The following is a 22,857-nucleotide window of genomic DNA, read 5'->3' on the forward strand; positions in this document are numbered from 1 at the left end:
GCTGCTCCCGAGGTTCCCAGAACAGTAACCAGAGCAGCTGCTGAGCTTCCTGGGTACACAAAATTTAAAACTCACCATTTTAGGGCTGGGGGTGTACCTCAGGGGTACAGCACTTGCCTAGCTTGAGTGAGGCTCTGGGTTTGATCCGCCAAAAAAAAAACCCAAAAGAACTATTTTAATATTTTTTGGGGCAGTACTGGGGTTTGAACTCAGGGCCTCGAACTTGCTAGGCAGTCACACTACCATTTGAGCCACACCTCCAACACATTTTAAACATTTTTTTTATGGTGGTACTGGGTTTTGAATTCAGGGCCTTATACTTTCTAGGCAAGCACTCTTACCACTTGAGTCACTCCACCAGCCCTTTTTAGTGACGGGTGTTTTCTTGAGATAGGGTCTCCTGATCTATTTGCTGGGCTGGCTATGAACCATTCTCCTCCTGATCTCTGCCTCCTGATTACAGGTGTGATCCACTGGTGCCTGGCTCATTTTAACCCTTTGTAAGTTAAGTGGTTTTTACTCTTTGTAGGTTCAGTGGTGTTAAGCACATTCATGATGTCATGGAACCATCACCACCCACCCAAGAACACTTGTCTTGCAACACTGAGACTGTCTACCCATTAAACCCTAATTCCTCTATCCCCCTGTTCCTCAGCCATGCAGCCACCACTCCACTTCACCTCCATGAATTTTACTACTCTAGGTATGCCATGTAAGTGGATTCATACATGTCCTTTTGTGACTGGCTTATTTTTTTTTTCCTATTTTTCTCTCCTTTTTTTTTTTTTTTTGGTGGGAGTATGATTTGAAGTCAGGGCTTTGTAACACAAGTGTTCTACTATTTGAGTCGTACCTCCAGTCCATTTTGCTCTGGTTACCTTGGAGATGGGGTCTGGAGAACCCAGGCTAGCCTAGAACTGTGATTCTTCCAATCTCAGACTCCCAAGCAGCTGGGATTGTGGACAGGGGCCACCAGTGCCTAGCTGGCTTATCTCACTCAGCATAAGGTCCTCCAGGTTCATGTATGCTACAGAATGGGTTAGAATTTCCTCCCTTTTTAAGACTGAATAGTATTCCATTGTATGGATATACCACATTTTGCTTATGTATTTGTTCATTAGTGGATATCTGAGTGACTTCCTCCTTTCAACTATTGCATGGTATAGATAGAGTCTCTGCATTTTATCAGCAGTTCACTTAGGATATTGAAGGCTTAATCTTAGAATTTAGATTCTGGGTTCTAAAAGTTGCAGCCACAGCAAGGGAAGATGTGTTTGAGATTCCCACTCTGCCACACATCAGCTACCTGCCCTTGGACAAGTCACCTCACCTCTCTAACCTCATGGGGTTCTGGGAGACTAAAGGAAATAGCAAACATGAAATGGCTGGAAAGGCAGATGCAGAGGGAAGCAGAAATAACAACTGGGTAGTGGCTTGACTCCTTTTCCCTGCTCCTGGCATGAAGGAATCTAGAACAATAACTATCTATAAAGTAAATGAATCCTGAGTCTCTTGGTGTGGTGGATTCATTCCTTAAATCTCTTTATAAAAGCCTCATTAAATCGAAAAGACTATGAGGTCTCATCTTTTTCCTTTTATTACTGTGTAGATAAAGGTTCCTCAGGACACTATTTTCAGATGGCACCCAATATTGTTTTCATACAGAATGTAGTCACCAGGGAGCATCTTTGGTCCAGAAACTCAGCACAAAAGCCCATAACAATGAAATAAAAATTCAGATGATTAAAGATGGGTCTCTTTAATCATCCTTAATCCTCAGTGTTCCTCTAGGCTGACCTGATTCCCCCCCATTGACTGATTTTAGATTCCATTGACACTAATTCCTCATTTGATAATTCTGGTCTTAACACCATTCCCTGATTGTAAATGCAAAAACACTCTCAGGAAGGATCCAGAAGAGTACGTTCCTCTAGGCAGCAGGGGACACACACACACACACACACACACACACACACACACACTTACACACACACTTACACACACTCACACACTTACACAGGTTCTGGGGTAACATGGGAAAGAAATTTATTTTTCAATGTAAACACATTCGTTGTTTTGGAAAAACATTTTCTTATGTTGTGCAGGGGTAACTTATAAAAATTTCAGTATTCCTGAGTAAGTACTGATGACATAATTAACCAACTCTGAGTTACTGAAGGAAAAGAAAATTAAAGTGGCAAAAAAATGGTTCTGTACCTGAGGACCATGCCAGCCTCAAGAAAATGACAAACCATTAGTCGCATTAGAGGCAGCAGTGTTTAGGATCTGTCAGCAATGTGGGAGTCAGAGTTGGGAGCAAATTATCTTTTTGCTGATTTTTGCCCCTTTTTTTAGGAGTAGAGGTCTGTGCCACACTCCATGTTCAGTCTGTTTCTTTAGTTGCAAAACAGGGGTGATAATGTCCATCTGTTGTTCCTAATGGTGTGAGGGTCTTTTTCTTAGGGGACCATGGAAGAACACAACCACCAAGCAAAGGTGGTAAATATATTTCTTGGGTTTCTCCTGTGTGGCATTTACCCTACCGAGTGATGGTTTGATTTGATCCCATTTCTACAGCTATCATGCCCAGTTAGGTATTAACAACCACTCTCATTTTCTAGAGAGGGTAGAGGCTCAGAAAAATTCAGTAATGTCACACAGCTGATGAGGGCCTGAAGCAGGACTCAATTAGGTCTGTCTCTCTCTACTCTGCTCGCCTGGAACTGACCCTGACTGGGATGCACAGGGGGTGGGAGAGCAGTCCCTGGGTGCTTCCCCAGCATCCGCCATGCATGGTGGATTCATCCTTTCCACCGAAGCAACTACAGTGAAGGCCAGCGTTCAGCTCATCTTTCTTTCACCTGCCATATTTGTTTTACTGTTTGCAGTGAAATAGCCCTACAAATAGGTGGCCCTGTGTTAGCATGTTCTCACCTTTATAAAGAAACATAGGATTTGTGTGCTCCTCAAGCAAAAAGTCCAAAGATTAGGGATATAGCTTTCAAATATAAATTCCAGCGTTAGACTCGAACAACCACAAAGCTCAAATAACTCAAATCATCAATTGATGGTTGATGGTCACATTAGGGTGTTCACATTAACTCTCTTGGACATTGGGCCAGGTTCTGGGACCCAGAGAGAATTATATATACCTCCCTGCCCTTAACGATCTTCTGTGCAGCACTGGGGCCATCCCAGCTTCAAGTGCTTTGCCTAGCCAATTTCTGCACCTTGAAGTCCTTTGTAAGACATCTGAGCTTCTCTGTGGGTGTAACTACAGGGCAGCTCAAATCAATGATAGAGGATGGAATATTCTGGAAGCATGTAACTCACCAAGTCCAGTGTTGAGAGATGCAAATTAAGAAGGGCCAAATCGTATGCCATGGTAAGGACTTTGCATGGGTTTTACACGTGGTAAGCATGTCTCTACTCATGGAGTTACAGCCATAGTCTTATTTTTTTCTTTGGTGGGACTGGGGTTTGAACTCAAGGTTTCATGCTTGCAAAGCATGCATTTAACCACTTGAGCCACACCTCCAGTCCATTTGTCTTGGTTATTTTGGAGATGGGGTCTCGAGAACTATTTGCTGGCCTTGACCTTTGATCCTCCCGATCTCAGCCTCCCAAGTAGCTAGGGTTACAGGTGTGAGCTACTGGCACCTGGCTGCATGTTGGGTTTTAATGGTGCTTCCTCTCTTCTGACCACACTGGGATGGCTGAGACCTGGTCTGGTTTTATTCTCCCTTGGAGTACTAGTGCCTGTCACAGTGGCTTGCTGGCCTGAAGCAGGTGTCAATGCATGCTGAATGCACGCAGGGCCGGGGGGTCCACACAGGCAGGGGTGTGACAGGACTCCCTGGCAAACACACGCAGGAGTGTGCTGCTCCAATATCCCCAACTTCATTGATATTCCTAGATACTTAGCAATTTCCCAATGCCATTCTGGGTGCTGATGGCCAAGTAGCAAATGCAAAAGATACAAATTCCTTCCCTGGAATTCTTTTTGGGAGGCAGACGATAACCAAGATGATTGAGTAGAATGTATATAGCATATCATATTATCATGATCTATATCATGTTCTAGATTATCTTATATTGTGTTATTATTCTGTTATGTTCTTTAGCTGGTGATAGTCTGAGAGAAAGGAATGTTGCAGAGTCAGGGGACTTGCAGAGCCAAGTAGCCAGGAACATCTGTATTTTGAGTAAGGACACAGAAAGCAAGGGAGTGAGCCCTGTGACTGTACAAAAATAGCCAGGGCAAAGACTCCAGTAAGGTGTGTGGTAGGTTTTATGGAAGAAAGGAGCTCAGTGTGTCTGCAAGGGAGTGAGCAAGGTGGAGAAAAACAGGGCAGTTTAGGGAGGAGTGGTCAGAGACCCAGCACAGGACCTCCTCAACTTCCTCGGCCTCTGGTTTACCCTGAAGAATGGCAGCTGTCTCAGACCTTTGTGTGCTGCTGTAACAGAATACCTGAGAATGGATAATTTATGACGAATAGACTATTTCTTGTAGCACTGAAAACTGGTCATGAGATCACGAGGCCACATCTGGACTGGGCATTATCCAATGGTAGAAGGCAGAAGGACAACAGAGGGAGTCGTAGAAAGACGGGAATGGGGAGGGGTTAAAATCATCCTTTCATCAGGAACCCACACCCATATAATGACACTAATGCATTCATGAGGGCCTGACCATCTCTCAACACTCTTGCATTGGGGATTGAATTTTGGGTGACACATTCAAACCACAGCAGGAGTGACGGGAGTTTCTAAACAGATGAGTGACATGGCTTTAATAGACTCCCATTGGTCTCCAGAGAACTCTTCAGAGCTCAACCTTTGTGAACTTCAATATTAAGTGCCAAGGAGATTGGGGATCCACCAGCAAAGGAGGCCAAAAAAGAGGCATCCAATGTGACAGAAGGAAGTTGGAGAAAGCTGGTCACCTGTTCCAAGGAGAGGATGACAAATAAGTCAAGTGTTGTGACAAGCCAAGTAAAATGAGCACTGGAAATTAGTTATTGTTGGGTGGAAGAGGAATGTCCTCTCTTTAAACAAGTCATGTATAATTAAATCGAAACTCAAAACAAATTTTCTAGGGAAACAATCCTTTCACGCATAGGGCTTACTGGACTGTGACCTTGCAGTGATGAGAAGGTAGTGGGTAAGGACAGAAGCCTGGAGGTTAGATCCTGGCCAATTAACTCACTGAGCATCAGGATTCTCTTCTGTAAAACAGGAATAATAATGGTCCCTGCTATAGAGGGCTATTCTGGGGTCAGTCAGAGATAGTGCAAGGAAAGGACATAGCAGGGTGCCTGACTCATCTTAAATGCCCAAGAAGTTATCAGCTATTACCTGCATGATAGGATGACACAGGTAGGCACATGACTCTCAGCTATTTGCCTAAGTATTTAAAAAATAGAAAAGCCACCATTTTAACTGAATGTGCGCTTTAAATAGAGAAAAAAAGAAATGGCACAATTGGAACTTTGTTGATAAAATGGTAATTTTAGCACGAGTTGAACAGCATGTTAAAAAAAAATCTCCGAAACACTTCCAACTGAAGAAAGAAAATGTAGACCTCACTCACAGAGAGGGAATGTTGGCCTTTAAAATGTTGGCTTAGTTATATTAGTTACTATTTTAATAGATAGCAAACACCTGGATGAAGTTATTATTAAGATTTACTTTGGCTTTGTGCAGTGTTTTGTTTTGTTTTTTAAACTTTGGTTCAGCTTTTACTTGCTTTCTGTATTTAAGCAAATAAATACTCAGTGTTTTTCAAGAATGGTATGACCCTGGGATGCTCCCAGGAAAGGATATAGGCTTGCGCACAAACCCCAATCAAAACAAAAAGCCTACACCATTGCCACACATCTGGTGGCCAGAAAAGTTAATCTCTGCTGGCTTGGAATGGTCTTTAAAAGCAGGGATGCCAGCAGATATCTGTCACCCTAGAACAATGCAAGGAATGTGTTTGACGCTTAATGTATGTTAGTTAATTGGGAGAAGGAAAAACCCAGACAACAGCGACTCTGTGCCTGATGGGGCACAGTATGGTTTTGGTGTTAAAAAATAATCACTCTCATTCATTAATGGTGGGAGTACAAATGGGGACCACCAGTCTGGAAAAGCAATTTGGCAATGTGTAATGAGAATCTACACACAAAGATGCTCCCTGCAATCTTATTCAAAATATTTTTAAAAAAGAAGTAGCTTCAACATTTAACAATAAAGTAGGTGGCCATATATACAGCACTATTGTGACTATATTGCTGTTAAAAATGCTTCCTTTGTTCCTGAAAAATCAAATTCTTATACTATCCCAGACAATGTGGGGATTCATCAAGGAAAAAAAATACAAAGATGAGCCAGGCAGGCAGGGTGCCTCACCTCTGTAATCCCAGCTACTTGGAAAGTAGAGATCGGGCCAGAACTGTCCTGGCATAAACGGAGACCCTATCTCAAACATAACCATCACAAAAGAGGCTGTTGAAATGACTCAAATGGAAGAGTGCTTGCCTAGCAAAGGTGAGGCCCTGAGTTCAACTCCCCAATACCAACCCAAAGAAACAAGAAAAAAACTACACAGGTACTATTTTAGTGAGGTGAGGTTACATTTCCAGAAAGAGGAAGGGAGAAGTCAGAGAATATAGGGTAAAACAGAAGGTTCTCAGGGCTACAAAAAACAATGGAGTAGTAAGGTAGGAGGTAGGAGTAGGGTTGAGAGTGGTGACGAAGCTTCTGTTTAAAATAGGATGATCTTTTTTGCTGAGTTTAAAACTCCTCTAATAAAGTCTCTTAAAAAAAATATTAGGGAGGCCCGTGTACGCTTTGTGCATTGGCAAAGGTACAGGCCATGTGGTCATCGGGGCGGCTTATGGAAAATGCTAGTATTCAGCGCCCCGCCCCCGCGCCCCGCCCCCCCGCGCCCCCCGCCCCCCGCGCCCCCCGCCCCCCGCGCCCCGCCCCCCTGCGCCTACAACGCGGCCGGCAGGGGGCGTGCGGCCGCCGCTCGCCGTTCTTCCTCACGCGTTCCCACAGCCTCATGGACCATGGGCTGTACGGACAGCAGGCAGGCGGTGGACGTCGCCGGACCGGAGCGGGAGACCCCGGGCCAGAGCGGCGAGCACTGCGGCTCGTCAGGTACGACCGAGGGCGAAGGCTCAGCTCGGCCCTGGGGCGGCGGGCACGCCCGCGGCCTTGCAGCCGTCGACGTCGCGGACCGACCGCGTGTTCCCCGCGGGAGGCTGGCCGAGGGGAGGCCCGCCCGGCGGGTCTCAGAGGCGGGAGCGGCGGGCCTCCAGGACCTGCCGGGAACGCTCAGAAACTGAACGGCGAGCGAGGAGCACCTGCCCGCGCGGCCCGCTGGGGGAGGGGCTGCGCCCGCGCCACCCGGGACCCCCGGGCCCCGCGGGAGTTCCCCGCGCCCCTCGCCTTGTCCTGTGACTCGCTGCTCGTATTGCCCTCAGTGTGGTGGGCCTGTTTTAAGCACCTGACAGGGGACTCTGCCACCGTTTTAGCCTAACTCCCCTTTCGCAGACGAAGAAACTGAGTCACATAGCGGTCACGACCCGGGCCCAGAGTAACGCAGCCAGTGCGTGGTAGACCTGGGATGCGCGCGGAGGCAGCTGGACTTGGAAGGCTCTGTTTAGAGTGAAGTTTCATCTATATTGCAGCATGGGAGAGGACTGCCTTCCTTTTTAAGGCCAAATAGTGTTCCCTGTATGTACATACCGTATCTTTCTTACCCGTTCAGTGCAGTCACCTTTTTATCGAAGTGTGTTCTGTACATGTGCACACAGAAAACTGAACGTACCAGAATATAGCTGGCCACATTTTTACAAACTGACTGACCATATAGCCCGCACTCTCCCGGCACTGGAACACTGCCAGTACCCCAAGCGCACCCTTACCTTCTCTTACGCCATCCCAAGGGATGCAGCCGCTCCTGTGGCTGCTTTTTCCCTGTGCGGTGTTGGGATTAAGCCCCCGGGCCTTGTACTGGCCAGGCTAACAGGGTACCACTGAGCTATGCCCCCATATCACCACTACATAGAAGAATTTCACCTGCTTTACTCTTTGAATTTCAAATTCAGGCTTCTTTTAATTATTAATCTATGAAGCACAGTTTTGTTCTAGGCATTTTTCCTTTTTTGGTGGTACTAGAGTTTGAACTCAGAGCCTTGTGCTTGCTAGCAAGTGCGTTAGCATTTAAGCCACAGCCCCCCATCCTTTTTCAGTTTGTTTCTCAGATTAGGGTCTCTCACTGGGACTGTGATCCTATCTCTGCCTCCCAAGTAGCTGGGATTACGGCCAGGGGCTACCATACCTGGCCCCTGTTGTGGACTTTTTTCTCTACGTATCTATAGATACATAACTATGGACATTAGGCATATCCTTATTAGCATGAGTTAATTGTACAAAGGGTTTTATTTTGATAGTTACATACATGCATATAATGTAGTTTGGTCAGATTTTCCCCCTTACTCTTTCTTAAACCCCTAGACATGCTCTTTTGAATATCACTTATGAACATCCTAGAAGCCACCTCCTTGAGTACCACTAATGAGTCCATACCAAACTTAGTGAAATGCTGGACCACGTGTTCTTTCTCAATTTAAGATAATGTGGCCAGGTTTCAGGAAACTGATTTATAAATGAGGAATGTATTGATTGAGTGACTCTGCAACCAAACGTCTATTGTTTATCAGGCATTGGGGACTCAGGTGAACAAGGCATGATCTCAGCCCTTGAGCACACAGTGTGGTGGAGAAAATGCAGTCATAATGTGTCATCATAAAGGCGGGTGGGTGTGAGAATGGCAGGGAGTTGACGTTGATGCTTAGTATTTAGTGTGTATTTCTGCTCTAACACGTTTCCTTGTATTTTAATTAGCTTCTAAACATTTTCCTGCTGGAGTTTTCAGGGTCAGGAACATGTGTTCATTACTGTATTTCCCACAATCCTTGGCACACTGCCATACAGATCAGTAAATGGGTCCATTCAGTTCATATGGCAAGACACACTTTTTAATAGGTGAGGAGTTTTCTGAAAGCCAATGATAACGTTAATCTAGTGAGGAGAGGAGACTCCTTCTGAAAGGCTATTCCGAAAATTACTGCAAGAGATTACATACAGGCTGGAATGTGTAAGTTAAAAACTCATTTTCCTGATTTCCACTGTAGACCTACTAAATCATTCTCAGGTTGTGTGCCTCAGGCAGGTCTGTCTGAACACTGCAGGGAGGTGTTTGGGCCAGAGTCAAACCACCTGTCCTCAGAAGTGGGGTTGAGGCTCCAGTGGAGGGAGCCACTGGAGATGACTGAGGATAATAACCCAGTCAGAGATATAAAGAGGAAATGGGTGGCTGGGAGTGGAACCAGAGCCTCTGGCTTGCCAGGAATCTGCAATCAGAAGTTAGTATTGCATGACTTGCTGGGTAACTGTGGAAAAAAATATGCATTTTAATGAGTTGATTTAAATAGAAGTCTTTGCTTATTATTGCATCTTCATGTTTAAATGTTTACTTCTTTGTATTAATGTATACTATTTAAAGCTTCTTTTTTCTATTTTTTTGAAGCCTAGGCTGGTCTCAATTTACATAAGCCTCCTGAGTGCCAGGATTATAGCCCTGCGGCCAACCACTCCTAGTTTAAAGGTTTTAAATTATTTAGTTCTTAAAGTGTATTTTAGGCTTACAGTTGGTTTAAATCTCTGAAAGAAGGAATTAATAATCTCTTACCTTTACAGAACATAACAGAATATTAAGCCACCATTTCTTATACCCTAGTTTCTAACTGGACTTTGCTGGTAGAAACTAGTGTGTCTGTTTATAGCTATAGATCACTAACACAAAATGTTATTTAATATTTAAAATGAACTACTTGTTACCTATTTATTTAAATGATAGTGCAGTGCTTTTCAGCTTTAAACTTTCAGGTGTGTGCAGAGTGCCTCATAAGTATGCTACGAACTTTGATTAATACATGAAATCTTTCACAGTTGTGTGTGTATGTGTCTAAGGTATGTATACACACCTTGGACACATTCACTTCAGATGTCAGTGTCTGTTAGAGGAAAAGCTAAGCTGAGCAGGTGGTGGGAAGTCTGTACACTGAGAAATAAATTATGCAAAGGATTAAGAGGCCGTAGATGAGGGGATGAGACTTAAATATCTCAGGGACAGACAGAAGGTAAACAATGGGGAGTGGTAGGGCCTGGGATGAGTGGAGAGACCACTGATCTAGGAGCTGTGTCTAGTGTTTCTCCTCTTGGAAACTGAGTCTAGTGTTTCTTCCTGAGTGTAGTGTTCTTTCTGAGTCTAGTGTTTCTTCCTCTGGAAGCTGAGTCTAGTGTTTCTCCTTCTGATTGTTCAAGAGAAGATAAAAAGCCATGCTGATTTATTTTTGTGACTTGTACTTTGTAAATGTCATCAATAATTGACTTAAATAAAAGAAAACTGGAGAGTATCACTTGTGAGTGTATAGAACAGTATCAAGCCTGGCACATAGAAAAAGGTGGGGGGGGGCGGAGGGAGGGAAGGAGGGAGAGAGGGAGGGAGGGAGGGAGGAGTTTGCTTTTTGAATGTATAGGAAGAATGGCCAGAACAGAAAATAATTTTTCTTACATAGCAACGCAGTTCAGAGAAATGGCTTAGTGAACAGTATAAGATAACTGTCAAAGTGTGGTTTTTAAAGCATTAAAATAAAATGAATATGTGTAACTTTTTACTCCTTTATTAAATTCACCAATAAAATAAGGAAACAATAAGGTGGTAAAACTGACATAAAGGGGAATTCAAGGAATAGAGGCTTATATAACCAAAAATTGCTGAATTGAATTTGCTAGTACTTACAAAGCTGGTTAATATCCTACAGGGCAATAAAACATAACCTTTGGGATGATTGGACAGAAATGTACCTAACATGAAACTTCAGTATTTAGACTGACAGAGTAGCAAACAGCAAAGTCAAGTGTAGATACACGCTCTTACAGAGTTAACTGATCTTTAGGTGGGTTTGTTAAGAACACCCCAGTGTGGCATTAAAGGGACCTTTCATCTACTTCTTCCTTTATTTTCTAAATTACTTTTCTTAAGATTATGGATATTACACGTAGGGATGCTTACCTTAGAATTATTGCTCACTTAATTAGAGGCATTTTAAGCTGCTTAATCTCCTCAAATGTGTTGCCGACATTCTATTTTTCAAGTATGTTGAGCAGCTTGAAAAAGGTTTAACCTATTGTGAGCATTTGAAGACTTGTTCCCCTGATAGTCAGAGATGGTTTTATTTAAATAAACAAAGTCTGTTTAGAAGTAGGCACAGTGCTTTTGATATCAGTTTGCTTTAGGTTTATGTAAGTAATCTTATCAAGTAGTGCAAGAGCCAGCTTTCATTCTTGTACATACAGAGAGAGATTAAGGAAGAAGGGGAGCAGAAGAAACCAGATCTTAGCAAGCAGTTCCCACACCCAAGTCTAGTTTGTCAGAAATACAATACTGGACTACCTCTGTAGGGAGAATGGGGAGCAAGGCTTCATTGTAATGTTCCTTTAGCAAGGATCCATGGGATTATCTTGGATGGTGTTCCCTGTGCTCTTTGACAGGCTTAGTTCTCTCATTAAACCGTCCTTTCTTGTGCCTGGTTTTTCCTTTACTTCTCTTCCCTTCCCCTTCTTCATTTTCCTTTTCTCTGCTCCTGATCTTGCCAGCCCGTCTCACTCATGTTTTTAAATATTTGGTCTTTTCTGCTTAGAATGCCATTTTCTCTCCACTTTGCTAGACAAAACTGTCCATGCACATAAAGAATTGGTCCAAATGACAGTTTTTATGATTCTCCAAGTAGCAAGAGTTTTGCCCTTTGTAGACACTTGTGGCCCCTCCCATTTCTGTTATAGGACATACATTGTACTGTGTAGCATATTCTACTATACTGACCTTCCAAGGGCAAAGGTATCTTATTTAGAGTTGAGATTCCTGTTTGGGTTAGTAGTAGAGACTCAGGAAATGTTTGAATACAGTGAGTCAAGTTGTTCTCTTCTGTCTGATTTTCTTCCCCACTGTGAACAATCTGGGAATCTCTCTTTCCCTCTTGGACACTTCCTTTGACTACCTCTCTTGCCTCTGACGCTTTGAAATCCTACCATGGGACAGCTCACACAGATAAAATTGCCACTGTTAAGAAAGAAGAAGAGCTGGGCACCAATGGTTCCAGCCTGTAATCCTAGCTACTTGGCAGGCTGAGAGAGGATTGTGGTTTGAGACCAGCATGGGCAAATAGGAGACTCCATCTCCAAAATAACCAGAGCAAAATGGAGTGGGGGTGTGGCTCAAGTGGTAGAGTACCTGTTTTGCAAGTGCAAAGGCCCAAGTGCAGCCCTATCAAAAAGATAGGGGAGGGGTAGGAGAATGGGGACTTTTAGTAGGGTATTTCCAGCATCTCATGTATGATGTTGTATTTCTAGCTATAATTTTTTGAAAGAGGGCAAGTCCTAAGATAGTTTTGTAGATTAGGTCACTTTTACTCTATTCAGCATTTAACTAATTAATCATCAATCTGTTAGGCATTGTTGAAGGTGCTGGGATACTTGAGTAAATATATCCTTTAGGAGTCATTTTCTAGAGTAATATGGGACTTTTTATGAAAAGTAGTAATATCACCAGAGACTGTGCTGAGTCCTTTATGTGCATTAACTCATTTAATCATTGCAACTGAGGTGCAACGAGGTATCTGCATCCTACTAGTAGGTGGTAGAGTTGGGATTCTTGTCTAGGAAGCTGAAGTGCCTAACCACGGTGATATACTGCCTCACTAAATAGAATGGCTGGACATGTGTAACCTGTGAGAGTCTGGATTCTGCCAAACCCTCAAAAGACTTGAAAGTAAAGCATCATTTTCCCATGGAAACAAACAGTTGAATTAACATGAAACTTTTTTGGAGGAGTACCAGAATCTGGGAAAAAAAAGGAACATATTCAGGACAGTTTTAACCCTATGTTTAGGGACAGGTTGACTCTCATTCATCCTAGAAATGCTGAAGACAGCCAAAGATATCCAGGTGAGGTTATGAACACAGTGGGCCCTCTCCACTGACCTTTGCTGTAAAACGGGGATGCTGAGTAGAATCCCTTTATCACTTCGTGTCCACAAGTTCAGTTGTGTCCCTGAAACATAACCTTAAACTGGAAAAACCTAATAGGAAACAACTTAGCTTCTAAGATTGGTCCTAATGCAGGACCATCTTTAGAGAACTTCTTTTATATCTGAGGGCTGCTTCTTTAGTTAGATTATGGCTCCACAAGTCACTGGAGGGGGTGGAAAGAGAATTAGGGTTACCAGAACAGAATTCTAGTTCCTGTTAGGTCATCAAATAGCTGTGTGAACTTAGACTAGTTCCAGAGCATCTCTGGGCCTCCATTTCCTCGTCACCACGCAAAGGAAATAGGTGAACATTAGTCCTTTGAAGCTCTAAAATTCTCTAGATATGACTCACAGAAAATTAAACATCAAGTCCCTAAATTTAGGCATAAGAAATATAATAATTCCAAATAAAAATACCTACTGTTTTATAAGATTACACAATATGTAAGGTAATTTCACAGGTATTATCTAAGACATGCCTTTTTCCAGCTTTGACTGCTGAAATGCATGCCTGAATAACTACTGACATTTTCACTCAATTGCTTCATTTTATGTGGGCAAGACAGTGAATTCAGATAGCAAGGAAGAACTTGTTTTTTAAAGAAATGTATTAAGATCTTGGGCTGGTGGAATAGCTTAAGTGGTAGAGCCCCCTCCCTATCTGAGTTCAACCCCCAGTACCACCACCATCAAAAAAAAAAAAAAGAAATATATTAATCTCTAAAATACTGTCAATTACATTAGAAAAAGATTTGGGTTGAATTTGCATAAATTCAAGTCCATATCTAATTTTAGAACATTTTCATACCCCAAAAAGTAACCCCATACTGATAAGCAGTAAATCCCTACTTCCTCTACCCAGACATTGGTGATTGTTTTGTTTTTCAGCAGCACCAGGATTTTTTAACTCAGGGTCTCATGCTTGCTCAGCAGGCACTCTTATAGCTTGAGCCACTCTATCATCCCTTTTTATGTGTGATTTTTTTTTTTTTTGAGATAGGGTCTTTTGCCTAGGCTAGCTTTGAACCTTGATCCTCCAGTTCTCTGTCTCGTAAGTAGCTAGGATTATAGGCGTGAGCCATGGGTAGGCATCCAGCTTCTGGACCTTGGAAATTGTTAATTTACTTTCTGTCTGTATAGATTTGCTTATTCTGGACATTTCTTATATGTAGAATCATATAATATATGGTTTTTTGTGGCTAGCTTTTTTCACTTAGCACGTTTTCTAAGATTTATTCATTCCAGAACATATATCAGCACTTCATTTCTTTTTATTATTGAATACAGCCAGTCCTCCAAATCCTCCGGTTCCATATCCATGGATTCAGCCAACCTTGGATCGGAAATACTCCAAGAAAAATTGTGTCTGCATTGAACATGTAGTAACTTTTTCCTTTGTCATTTTTTCCCAAATAACACAACATGACAATCACATAGCATTTACATTTTTTACCTTGTATTAGGCATTATAAGTAATGCAGAGATGATTTAAAGTATGTGGGGAGATGCATAGGTTATACAAATACAGCAGCATATTGTGTAAGGGAGTTGAATACCTGTGGATTTTGGTGTCTCACAGGGTCCCAGAACCAGTCCCCATAGATATTGAGGAACAAGTGTAGTATCCCATTGTGTGGACGTCTCATGTTTTATTTGTTCATCAGTTGTTGGACAAATGTTTTATTTCTACTTTTTTTGGCTATTATGAACAAATGCTGCTGTGAATATTTATATACAAGTTTTGTGTACATATGTATTTTCATTTTGAGTATATATTTGTAATAAAATTGTTGGGTCATTTGGCAACTATATATTTAATTTTTTCTCATCTTTTTTTTGGCTGCACTGGGGTTTGAACTCACAGCCTCATGCTTGCTAGGCAGGTGCTCTAACCACTTGAGCCACTCTGCCAGCCCTATATGTCTAATTTTTTAAGTGACTGCTCACCTGTTTCCCAGAGTCCATAGCAATTTATATTCCCATCAGCAGTGTGAGGGTTCAATTTTTTCCACATCTTTGTGTTAACACTTGTCTATCTTTATGACTCTGTGCATCCTAGTGGGTAAAAAGTGGTGTCTGGGCTTTTGACTTGAGATTCCCTGACAGCTAATAATACTGAGCAACTTTTCATATCCTAGGGTTGTATGTTTTCTTTGGAGAAATGTCTGCTCAGGCCCTTTTACCATATTAAAATGAGGGTATTTCTTGTTCTTGACTTGTGAGTGGATTACACTTGTGGAATGAGGCAAGTAGGAAATTTCTTCTAGGCTCAGACCCCGAGCACAACCTTGGTTTAATCTTAACTTCTAGTAAGACTCCTTGAGGGAGATGCAAACACAAGAGCCATAACGAGCATATTATAGTCCTTATTAAAGCGCTTGCTTCTAACATAGTTAGTACTTCATATGACAAGTTCTGTGTAAGAACAAAAACCCTTTTAGGGCTAAAAAAAAATCATCCTAGAGGTTTTTGTTTTTTTTTTTTCCCAATTCCATAAGCAGATAGAACGAAAAACTAAGATATATTTTTTATTTTAAGCATCAGAAATTCATCTTCAAGTCCTATTAAGGAGTCTTTTGTTTTCTTCCTTGTGTTACCAAAATTAGCTTCTGTTTTAATTTTCCAGCATGTCACATAACCCTGCATACTTTAAAAGACACATATAATTATCTTTGTCTTCAATTTATACTTCATGTCATGCTTATCCATTTAAGCTTCCCCACTCTTAGGTCTTTTATGGAATAACTTCTTACTTGATGGAGTCTTATTAGAACCAACTGTAATAATATTCTGAGTCTTGTGGGTTGAATAAAATACACATTAAGGATTATTGCTTTATTAAAAGGAATCTTCTGAGAGTGGTGATGTGTTTGCAAAACTCTTTGCTCTTGAACTGAGGTTGTGTTAAGGAGTAATGAGATCCCAGAAATCCTTGGTTTCTGCTGACGTCTTGTAGCCTGGATGCTTTTAACCATAGGCAACAGAGTCAGAAATGCCTGTGACAAACCTACAGGCCAGAAGGTGATGACAGCAGGCTAAGTGGAGTGCTGTAAAAATTTTTATCATCACACTTGAAGTGATTATGCTTCTTATTAATGACAAAGATTCAAGTTCTAACAAGTGGCAAGTGTTAGTGTTGCTACTGCTGGGCTCCTTTTTGCTTTCCCCTTGTTTCTGGTCTTTGAAGTTTGAAAGTCTCTTCTGATCATTTGTCAGGCATTAACCTCTTGACCTTGACCTCATCCTCTGGAAAAGTCTTATCAGTCAACTCTTAATAATGATCATCTGCTGGGTTTTGCTAGTTCCCACCGGCACAAACAGAAGCCACAAGCCTTTATAGCCTCAAGCAATGGACAAGGATCGGGAAAGGAGGGAATGTTGACAAATCTGTTCCTTAGTCCAGCTACGTCATCTTTTTCCACCTACATTTTGTTCTAAATGGTCTGCAATTGGAAATCTCAACAGTAAAAACTTTTTTTTTCTTTTTTAGAGAGGCCTGCAGGACTGCCCTGCTGTGATTAGTTAGAACTTTGAAAGAGAAGTGAACTTGTGTTCCTTTCACTTAGCATCAAGAGAAGATTTTTTTCATTTTTAAAAAAAATCCTAGGTAAACATATTTTAGTTCCCATTGCAACCACTTTTCACATAGTCTTTCTAATTTTTCAAAATGTCACAGGTGATGATTTTCAGACTTTGATATCAGGACCTCTTTACTCATTAAGGACCCCCAACAGGCAAATAATATCTTGTTATGACAATAATTTTGACCTCAGGGACCCCCAGAGGTGTGCCTGGCACATGTTCTATTTTTAGAGATATTTGTGTTGTGTCAGAGAAGTCTTGGGATTCTGCCTGCACACAGAAAATCCCAGAGATTCCTTATTAGCTACAGGCTGATATATGCAGGGCTGGCCGACACCCAACTTCCTGAGTTTTTCAAACTCAAGCCGAGGTGCAGGGTCATTCATGACTGAAGGTGATGGAATGAAGATGAATGAGCTACACTTTTCCAACAAATCTGAACAGGAATATACAATTATGGACTCTGTAGAAAAGTTTTGAAAGCAACTCTCACAACCAGTAATTCTAGCAGTTTACCCAGCCAACAGAAAAGTTTGTAAGACATAATAGGCCCTCCACCTGGATTCACATTTTGCTACATTTGTGTTATTTTCCCTTCTCTTTTTCCTCTTGGTCCTGACCTCTTCTTTCTGCATACAGATACAGACACAGATACCAACCTTTCAAATAAATTGCAGATATCATAGCTTTCACCCCTAAATATTTCAGCATTATCTCCTAAGAGCAATGATGTTCTTATACATAGTCCAAGGAATTTAATATTGCTTTAATAACATCCAGTATAATCCATATAAACTTGACTTAGCTATCTTCCCAATTCTTTGGGCTCCAAGATCTAATTAAGGACCATATGCTGAAATTTGTAACCAGTTACTACATTTTTCAGGGGTATGTACTAAGACCCCCTTTGAGGAAAATGACTAGTTCAAAGGAGACCCTTTTCTACATTTGGATTATTCCTCTCTAGCACCCCTTTTTCACCCTGACGAAGTCAGGTATGCTGACATACCAGAATTTCCTATCAGTTCAGAATGCATGTTTTGGCATGACTTACTATCCTAGTTGCCTTGAAACATCATTTGGGGGGTAATTCAGAATAGGAGGGTGGCTTCCTTGACTTGTACTTTCCATATTTCATGCTACCTTTCTGTTTTCCAGTTACCCAGTCACTTTGGATTCCTTACATGCTGTGATGCTCCTGTGTTATCAAACTAGAGCCTCCTACATCTACAGAAAGAGGGTGATGGAGGTCTCTCCAAAGAAATACATAGCTGTGTGTGCAGTGTACACACTGACTGATAGCCACTCAGAGGATAATAACCACACTGCCTGGTTCTCTGTAGGCTTTCAGGTGGTGGCAGTTATGGGTGATAAACAGGACAAAGTGCATAACATTAAGATGGGAACCTGTTCCTTAAGTAGGACTTTCTGGAATAGAAGTGTTTCTCTCAGTAAACCCACGGTTCAAAGGTCTTGCTTTATCTCTCCAAACACAAAGATTTGAATGAATTTCTCTATTTACTGAAGTAAAACCTAATAGGATTGCATATAATTTTAACATATACAAGCTAAAGGCAATACTGGAAAAGCGGTGCATAATCCTGTCATGCCAGTATAACTATATGCAGAGTTTCACATAATTGTGAGTAGGATTGTTCATAGGATTTATTATTTTGTTTCTTTGCAGATAACAACATGTTAAACCATTTCCATGTTTTTCTGACTCTTGAATTATATGCTGCCATTTAAATTTTAGAACAAGAAAACTACTATCATTTAGCTATTGCCCTAATGCCTAACATATTTTGTTTCTGATTTTTTATGATAGCCAATGATGTTGGAATGAAAATTTTGGTAATAATTAGGTGAAAAGAAGAATGGAAAGAGAAAGGGGTAAAGTAGGCTGGAAAGCAGGAACAGAAGCTCTTTCTCCTTTGCCCTGTATGGGAGAAAGACAGGTGAGGAAGGTATAACTTTGTATCTAGAAAGGAAATGGTGCTACTTCCACAGCACATATACTAAAATTGGAACAGTACAGAGATTAGCATGGCCCCTGTGTGAGGATGACATGCAAATTCGTGAAGCATTTCATATAAGAAAAAAACAAAACAGAGAGGAAATGGGTATGTTCAGGGGATAGGGAGTCAAAGGAATGGCCATTTCAGTGGTTTTTGATGCATGCTGTCACATTGTTCTCCAAAAGTTGTCATAACTTATATGACATACCTTCCATCCAGGGAATCACTTCAGAGTACATTTGCCAGTGCTACAAGTTTTCAGTCTTAATGTTCATTCAGTTTTTTGAATCTGCATTTCTAATTATGAAATTAGAAAAAGATCTTTATTCTAAGCTTGCTATTTTCTTTCTAATGAATTAACTATTCTTGTTCATTATTCATTTTGTAAGTTGGGGCCCTACTGTTTTCTTACTAGCTTGAATTTTTTTGTTTTATTTTTCATAAATATTTTATTTATGCTGCCCTTTTGCCTTGAAAATGCTGTTATTATTTTGCAGTATAACATGTTTCTCTTTTGTATTTCGGTCTGAATTTAGGAAGTTATTGACTAAAAGTTTACCTGAAAAAGGTTTTATATAATGTGCTTTGTTACTACAGATCTAGAGAACATTTCATATACTCTTACTTTGTTATATAACAAGAGATACATAAAAAGTCTTTTTTCAGATTATCTAGTCATCATTACCATACTATTTAAAAATACATTTTTTTATCGGATGTGGTGGCGCAGGCCTGTAATCCTAGCACTCAGGAGGCTGAGGCAGGAGGATCATGAGTTTGAGACAGTCTGGACTACATAGGAAGATTGTCTCAAAAACCAAAACAAACCATCTGGAGGTATGTCAAGTGACAGAATGCCTGCCCAGCAAGGTGTACCACCTAGCAAGATACTGCCTGCCCAGTGCTGTCAGAAACAAACAAAAAAATCCCCCCATTTTCCTTTTTATTGATTTGTGCTGGCTATTCATCACAAATCATTCTATATCTATGTCTGGGCTATTCAGTCTCTTCTGTTGATCTATATGCTTTTATAAATGTAAGTATGGAACATGTTTTATTATTGTCATTTAGTTTGACAATTTTACCAGTGGACAATAGGCATTTCATGGATAAAAACATTAGAATTTGATCTTAGGCAACAAAGTTGGGGAAAAATGGAAAAACTCATTGTAATTTTACTTGGATTTTTTAACAACATGGTTTTGTGCTATTTTTTCAATATTTAATTAATGTATTTCTTTGATTACTGCTTCAAATTTTATTTCAAAAATGAGAAAAATTTAGAAACAACAAAAATTTAGAAACATGGAAAACAAACATTTTATTTGCATTAAGAGGCAGAATTCAAGGAAAAGTTCTGATGATTTTGATTGGTTGGGTAATTGCTTATTGATTAATGTATCTTTTATTTTTATTTTTGGTAATAGTCTCTCCCCAGTAAGATTGCATCTGTTCTTGATCACAGAAGGTATTCCTTTCTTCTGATGGCCTTCACCCTGCATACTGGCTAATATCTGAGCTTAAGAGTTGGGTGGTACCTTTAGCATAGATGTTATGCCAGGAATTGTCACCTTCTTTTAAAGTCAGTCATCCCATGAAGTTGAAGGAGTCAATAAGACATAATGGAATTAGGAGCTTGTACAACAGCGCTGACTCTGACACTAATTAATGACCTGTCTTGACCTTGGATTCTTCATCAATAGAAGGAACAGTTTGACCTACTGACTTTAAAAGTCTTTCCCAAACTGACATTCTGTGATTTTCTTTCCATCAGATGTTACCACTCAGATCCTTATTTCTTTGTTACCTTCTAGAATAATGTACTAGATTTTAATTAAATTAACACCAGAGTTTAATTAAGAATTTTTGAAGTGTCATTGCTGGGGTTCTTATTATGTGTCTTGTTGCTTTGATCCAATTTGAGAGTGCACATTAGAATTACCAGTGCACATTTAAAATACACTCATGTATGTATACATGTATGTAAATACGTATATATAAATATTTATACTTAGGCTTCATGCCTTGCAATTCTGATTCAGTAGGTCCAGGATAAGACATGGGGAATTAGGGTGATTCTGACTGAGAGACATACCTGACACTACTAGTTTATGGCAGGGAGGTATAGTAGGTAGAGTCTTGTCTGGTATATTCTTTTTTTTTTTTTTTTCTGCTACTGGGGTTTGAAATCAGGGCCTTGCACTTGCAAGGCAGGTACTCTACCACTTGAGCTATACCCCAGCCCTTTTTTGCTTTTGGTTATTTTTTATGGATAGGATCCATAAACTTAGTGGCTTACCAACAAGTAAAAATTTGTTTCCCTATGCTGGAGGCATGGCTTATGTGGTAGAGTGCTTTCCTAGCAAGCCCAAGGCCCTGAGTTCAAATCCCAGTACTTTAAAAAACGAATTAAAAAATCATTTCAAGATGGCTCATAGTCTAGACAGAAGAACTAAAGTTATGAAATTCATACAAATGCCATAGTAATAAGTCATTGTGACTTTGGTAATGTGAGCTTTGTGATTTTGGTGCCCACTAATTTCTTAGTATAAGCAAAAAAGGGATGAATTTGACTTTATCGAAATTAAAAAAAAATTATGTGCACCAAAGGACATCATCAAGTAAAATGAAAAAAATCTACAGAATGGGAGAAAATATTTCCAAATTATATACCTGATAAGGAACTTGTATTCAGCATATATAAAGAACTCAAGAATAAAAAGCAAATAAGCTTACTACAAAATGGAAGAAGGGTTTGAATGGACACTTCTTCAAAAAAAATATACAAATAGTAAGCACATGAAACGTTGCTCAGTATTATTAGTCATCAGGGAAATCCAAATCAAAACCACAATGAGACATCTCATCAAACTCAATAGGATGGCAAGAATAAAAAATTTAGATGGTAAGTATTGGCAAGGATGTGGAGAAACTGGGGCCTCCATGCATTATTAGTGGAAATGGAAAATAGTATGGCTGCTTTGGAAACAATTTGGCAGTTCCTCAAAAAGTTTACCAGGATTACCATATGACCCAACAAGTCCACTCCCAGATATTACACAAAAGAATGAAGAAGAGGGTCCAAATACTTGTAAATGAATGCTTACAGCAACTCTACTCACAAAAGCCAAAGAGTGGAAACAGCCTAAATTTCCAATAGCTGATGAACAGATACATAAAATGTGGTTTGTCGGTATAACAGAACAGTTTTGGCAATGAAAAGAAATGAAGTACTGATATGTGCTACAGTATGGATGAACCTTGAAAATTATGCTCAATGAAGGAAGCCAATCATAAAACAGTACATAGTAAATAAGAAATGTGATTGCCTGGAGGTTAGGGGAGAAAAAGTGACTTTGCTGGGGAGAATGAGAGTGACTTCTAATGGGTGGGAGGTTCTTTTGGGATGATGAAAATTTTCTAAAATTGGTTGTGGCGATGATTACACAGCTGTGAACTTACTAAAAACTATAGAATTGTGTACTTTATAGTGATGAATTGTCTGGTATGTATTATATCAAGAAAACCTTTTTAAAGGTATGAGTTCTGGAGAATGATAACCTAGATTTGAACCTTAGCTCCATTATTTACTGCAAGTGGTGCAACCTTGGGGAAGTTGCTTAACTTCTCAGAGTCTCTTTCCTTCTTTGTAAAATGGGGATTATGGAACAGTGCCCACTAATGCTATCGCGTTTAGGTTTCGATTGAGACAGTGCTTACAAATACTAACCCCATATTTAGTTCTGGTGAATAGAAGTGTCAACTATGAAAATGTCGAAAAGATTGAAGAAGAATGGATCAGTCTTAGAAAGGAGAGCTCCTTAAGGATCAAGGGACAGGGTAGGACAGAGCTCAGTTTGTTTGTATGCCCTGAAGAAGATGGTTGAAGTTTTTTATAAGGCAGAGGTAGCAATCTCTAGTGGTTTGGCTGGTGATGATGCCCAGGTCAGATTGTTGTCATGTGGGGGTAACATACCACTAGGCTGGATCATGTTCATCTTGATGCCTGATTGGGCCAGAGCAAAATCCTGAGCAGGAAATAGAAAATGTGAAGGTTGTTATTACTTTTTCAGATATTGCTGTGTGGTATCTGAAGATCCTGTGTCCAC

At 40.6% G+C, this 22,857-nt stretch overlaps 1 protein-coding gene and 1 non-coding gene across 2 annotated transcripts in view; both read left to right on the top strand.

The window, feature by feature from the left end:
- The first annotated feature begins 7,025 nt into the window (after positions 1-7,025).
- The window catches only part of Txnrd1 (thioredoxin reductase 1), a 96,733-nt gene continuing 80,901 nt past the window's right edge, over positions 7,026-22,857 (top strand). Inside the window, exon 1 of the mRNA XM_074084265.1 lies at positions 7,026-7,149. Coding sequence (XP_073940366.1) covers positions 7,059-7,149 — 91 coding nt within the window. The 5' untranslated portion in view covers positions 7,026-7,058. The remainder of the gene's footprint in view (positions 7,150-22,857) is intronic.
- LOC141426061 (U6 spliceosomal RNA) lies at positions 18,726-18,828 on the top strand. Its single transcript, XR_012451170.1, has one exon. It is a non-coding gene; the product is annotated as a U6 spliceosomal RNA (small nuclear RNA).

Source organism: Castor canadensis, chromosome 8 (genome assembly GCF_047511655.1).
Source record: "Castor canadensis chromosome 8, mCasCan1.hap1v2, whole genome shotgun sequence".
NCBI lineage: Eukaryota > Metazoa > Chordata > Mammalia > Rodentia > Castoridae > Castor > Castor canadensis.